Raw genomic sequence first — 5,410 nt, 5'->3', positions numbered from 1 at the left:
ACATCAGTCTCTTATCGTCATACTTTAATTATTGTTAATTGTTTTATACGTTAGATTTGATGGCAATAGAATTGAATGTTTAACACAATACGAAGTTCAACATTGTAAATTTAAATTTTATTATTATCTATGTAATATAATTACACACGTATAAGAGAAGGGTATTTGTAATCCAATGTATTCACTATTCAAGTACAAATAAAATTATTTATATTTATTTCATTGTAAGTATTTTCATAATTACAAAATTTCAGTTTGATAGAATTGTAATCTCAGATAATTAGACTTTAAGATCTATTACTTAAGAAATTGATAATTATGGCTTACAAAAAAATGTTTCATATATACAAGTATATATAATTATATAAAATAATATAAAATTATATATCAATAATAATAATAAAATAGAAGGGCTACAAGCTAAACAATAACTTTTAATATTCAATAAACAAACATATGGTCCGACAACGATTATGTCATAATACCCGGGAAAAAAATATTTTATATATTTGTATATAAATGAAACATATATAATTATGCATAATTCTGTATATTTATAATTTAATATATTATTTAATATAATTATATATATAATTATATTTAATTTTATATGTAAGTTTTTATATATAATTATATATAAATATAAGTAATTATATGCAAATATTACATAAAATATGTTCATTTATATAAATATATATAAAACATTTTTTCCCGAGCAGATAATATTGTCATATGTAATACTGCAATACAAATACTTTATTCCTTGTTAGTATTATAATTATATGTTATTCTATCAAAATAATGTAAATTATAATGTTTTTTACGTTATATTATTTTAAGCGCTTTATAATAAAATTCTGATTAGTCAAGTAGTTATTTCGCAACCATTTAATACCAATGTAAAACTTTTCATATCAAGAATGAATTTGACTACAAATAACAACTTTGTGAATCAATTACATATTATTATACACGACAATTATATTGAAAGTTCCATTATGTCATACAATAACATGCTATAGGGAATAAATTCAATTCTATTTATTGTCGGATACTATTATTTGAATCACATTTTTGTGTTAGTCTTCTTAATGTAAAGGTGAAACGGAGCTCGTTAATTGTCAATGTCAAGTTTCTACTATATTGTATTATTATTATGTTCAAATATAAACGTAAATGGCATTTACCAGAAAATCGAAATTTCGGCAATGTATTTTTTAGGGCTAAATGTTAATTCACTGAATCTGAATCTGAATCTGAATCTGAATCTGAATCTGAATCTGAATCTGAATCTGAATCTGAATCTGAATCTGAATCTGAATCTGAATCTGAATCTGAATCTGAATCTGAATCTGAATCTGAATCTGAATCTGAATCTGAATCTGAATCTGAATCTGAATCTGAATCTGAATCTGAATCTGAATCTGAATCTGAATCTGAATCTGAATCTGAATCTGAATCTGAATCTGAATCTGAATCTGAATCTGAATGTGAATCTGAATCTGAATCTGAATCTGAATCTGAATCTGAATCTGAATCTGAATTTGAATCTGACCACTCACAGAATGGAAAGCATTTGTAACGTTCAAACCATACCATTGACCAATCTACTGCATGTTTTATTATGTTTGGAGCTATTGGAACCATGAAACGACGTGCTTGACACGCTGTGTACAAATAGGTAGTTGCACAAATGTTATTGCAATCTAAGCACTTGAATGTATTTCTATATATAAGTTGAGTCATTTTATCCGATCGAAAAATTTCTCTATTTCTGTGAAAATATTTAGTTTATTAATAATATATGAATTATCTAATAGAAACTTGTGTATGATGTACCTTATATTTGCTAAAAAAAATTATATTATATTACATTATAATACATAACAAGTCGAAAAAAAAACGTACCTGCAATATAGACGCAGTATTTTAGCTGCTAACTGAGAAAGGCTTGAAAACATTACCGCACCTTGCCAATTTTCTTCATCGCGAACAAAGAATGGATTCATTGAAATATTTATAGTTTGCAATTTCAACCTATTTATTTCAATTGGTAGATATTTTAACAAGTTATGCGATAAATCCAAAGTCCTAAGATTTTGAACAGGTCGTTTTTTAATGCCTTGTGGTAAATGTCCCAAAAAGTTGTGACTTATGTTCAATTCCTCTAAAGCAGTCAAATTCCAGATAAATTCCGATAATTCGAACAACTATAAATTAATAATATTCATAATGGCAATGCTATTAATTATAATTATTAATTCCCAATGAACACAAGTTGTATGTAACGTACCTGTTAGTGTAATTTTCCACTCAACAATATAATCGTAACATAACACATTTGTTATATTATGGTTTTGTTATTGAGTGGGAAATTACAACAAAATTACTTTATGTTTACTTGGGTTATTTATGACAACACCACTTTGATTAGTGATTGTCGTGAAATATTATAATAACTTACTGAATTATTACTCATATCTAGAAAACGTAGAGTTCTCTTAATACGTGCTTCTTTTAGCCATGACCATCCATCTCGCCATTTCAAACAATTATGTGATACATCGAGCCGACGAAGACAATGCAAAGCGCCCAATTTTCTTGGCAACAGATCAATGTTATTATTTGATATATTCACATCTGTTAAATTTAGCCACCATATATTGTTATTGAAGGTCTTAAATAATGGCTCGTCAAACTTCAAGAGTGGTATAAAAATTTCTATCCCATTTTCTAAGATTCGACATTTTTTCTTAATTATCGTATCTTCAAAAGTTGCAGAGGTTTTTCTCTTATATTTCATCTATATTAAAAATAATTATTTAAATTAGATTTGTGATTGGTAAAGTCATTATGCATCAAGTTTAAAATATTCTTAATATTATATACTTAATATTATATAACTCTAATGTGTGACTTCTTAAGTGATGTGATTAATAAAGAATAAAAATACTTTTTATTAATACATATTATAGCAATTATTCACCATTATGTAAAGACGATGTAAGTCTTATTGTAATTATATATTATTATGAATTTGATAAATTTTGTAATTCACGTTGCCAATAATATACGTTGCTGATAATAATATACAAAATTTGAAGATTTTTGTCGTGGATATATAATTCGTTCCAAGATTTCTGTAAAAATTATTTGGTCTGAAATATATACAGTAAGTCAAGTAAGAGCGTGGTCGGCCTTACTCAAAGCTAATAAAAGATATCGCCCTAAATCTATCATGAATCCATAGAGAGCACCTTCGTCCTTGATGCACTATCAAGTAAGATTCAGTTATCATTGAACTTTCTTAAAAGAATCACATTAAGCGCCATGAGTACCAAAGAGTACGCATCATGCTATGAAGCGTGTTCCTCACGTTGTGTTTCTCTGCATTCACCCGAAAGGTCCAAAAATGTCACAATTAGCGGCTAAATATATGAAAAAGTCGAAATCATTCGTACAAAAGTGAGTGCAGCGATATAATGTGGCAAAAAATGTCGATAATTTACCGGAACGTGGTTCGATATGCAAAGTGGACAAAAAAAGACGATAAAAAAATAGTGAATCTGTTTTCGCGGAATCCTAGCTTAACACTGCATCAAGGACAAGCAAAATTGAAACAAAAAGGTTTAGATATATCGTATGAAACTATTCGAACCTATCTCAAGGCTAATAACATGAACTCGACCATGCTCTTACTTACTATATGTAAAAAAACGAATGAATTTTCTTAATTTAGACTTAAGAAACGCTTAGAAATTATTACGTCCAATATATCTCACATTCTGTTTAAAAAATCAAATTTTTAAATATTTAGATAAAGAAAGGTCTGCTACACATAGTCTTGTTTTTATTACCCACTTGCTTATTTTATTACTGCTTTTATAGAAAAATTTAGTACTTCATAGGCTTGTAGTTCCTAATTTATAACATTGCAGTTTTCTTTTCAATTCTAAATTAGTTAAGATGATGTTTTAACATGAACCTCGAGGAAACAGTCATATTTGGTTATTACTTATTGTTTTATATTAGAGTTACACTGATACAAATATGAAACAATATATTGTAAAAGTCGATTTTAAACTAAAAATTATACTGAAATTAAAATAATAATAACGCGCTTGTGTTACACTTATTTTTTTAAAAATTCGATTTTTTTTAAGATTATAAATTGTGTTAGCCAATTTTCAAAATTTATGTAAATATGTGTATAGTTAAATTTATGTTTAAATGATAAATATATTTAAATGATACTTACTTATTAGTGTACTAAATATTAAAATCTAAAAATACGAAGTGTGTACAAAAAATTTGTGCACTGAATTTAATTTTGTTGACATGGTGAGCTTGTACAGTGGTGCAACGTTTCGGGGGAAGGCGTCACGTGTCCTTAGTAAAAGTTAGATCACGGTCGAGTGAGATCTCTTTCTGCCTTTCGTATCTGTTTTTATTAAAGTACTTTTACTCGTGTTAACGGAATGGAGCGAGACGTTTTAACCGATCAAAGAATTAACATCAAATTTGTTGTAAAACTTACCAAAAACGGCCAGAAAATTCTTCAAATGTTGGAAATGACATGTGATGAGTCTGCCATGAATCATAGAACTGTGTATAAATAGGTGGACCGGTTCAAGAAGGGTAGGGAGAGCGGAGCGCCCTTCGATGATGACGCACGAGCGGGGCGCCCTTCAATATCACATGTCGATGAGAACAATTCAATGTGTTCACGATTTGGTGAAGGCAGACCGTCGAATTATCACTAGAATGATTGCAGAAAAACTTGGAATAAGTAACAATAGTGTTCAGACAATTTAAAAAAAAAATTTTTAAAGAAGATTTAAACATGCGGAAACTGTATGCAAAAATTGTTCCAAAAGTTTTGACTGATGAGCAAAAACAAAGACGTGTTGACTGTTGCAATGACTGGATCGAAAATGCTCAAGATTCAAATTTTCTCAAAAGGGTGGTAACTGGAGACGAATCCTGAAATTACGAGTATGATCCTGAAACAAAAAGGCAGATTGGAACCACCATGGTTCGCCTCGCACCAAAAAAGCGCGCAAGAGTCGTTCAAAAATCAAGAACATGCTCATAGTTTTTATCGATATTTGTGGAGTTGTTCATGAATATGTTCCTAGAAGATGAATCTGTTAATACAAAATTCTATATTGAAGTCTTAAAGCGTCTGCGTGAACGTGTCCGACGTACATGATCCAAATCGTGAGCGGAGAACACATGGATTCTGCACCTTCGATAATGCATTTTCGCACACCGTGTTCGTTATGCGGAAGTTTTTAACCAAAAACAATATCACTATCATAAATCTTTCTTCTTATTCAACTGATCTAGCATCCTGTGATTTCTACCTGTTCCTAAAGTAAAAAATATCATGCGGGGTGAACATTTTGTG

At 29.1% G+C, this 5,410-nt stretch overlaps 1 protein-coding gene across 2 annotated transcripts in view; it reads right to left on the bottom strand.

Annotated features, from left to right (window-relative positions):
* LOC108751266 (leucine-rich repeat-containing protein 30-like) overlaps positions 1 to 2,563 on the bottom strand; it is a 3,221-nt gene extending 658 nt beyond the window's left edge. Inside the window, exons 1-3 of one of the 2 annotated variants that reach the window (XM_018491353.1) lie at positions 2,465 to 2,563; positions 1,909 to 2,210; positions 1,597 to 1,774 (exon numbers count right to left, since the gene is read on the bottom strand). In XM_018491353.1, coding sequence (XP_018346855.1) covers positions 1,597 to 1,774; positions 1,909 to 2,210; positions 2,465 to 2,479 — 495 coding nt within the window. In that variant the 5' untranslated portion in view covers positions 2,480 to 2,563. The remainder of the gene's footprint in view (positions 1 to 1,596; positions 1,775 to 1,908; positions 2,211 to 2,464) is intronic. The other variant, XM_018491354.1, reaches the window with a different exon arrangement.
* Positions 2,564 to 5,410: the final 2,847 nt, after the last annotated feature.

The sequence above is a fragment of the Trachymyrmex septentrionalis genome, unplaced genomic scaffold (genome assembly GCF_001594115.1).
Source record: "Trachymyrmex septentrionalis isolate Tsep2-gDNA-1 unplaced genomic scaffold, Tsep1.0 scaffold43, whole genome shotgun sequence".
NCBI lineage: Eukaryota > Metazoa > Arthropoda > Insecta > Hymenoptera > Formicidae > Trachymyrmex > Trachymyrmex septentrionalis.
Note: the sequence above shows the minus strand (reverse complement) of the source record. Positions and strands in the feature narration are given on the sequence as shown.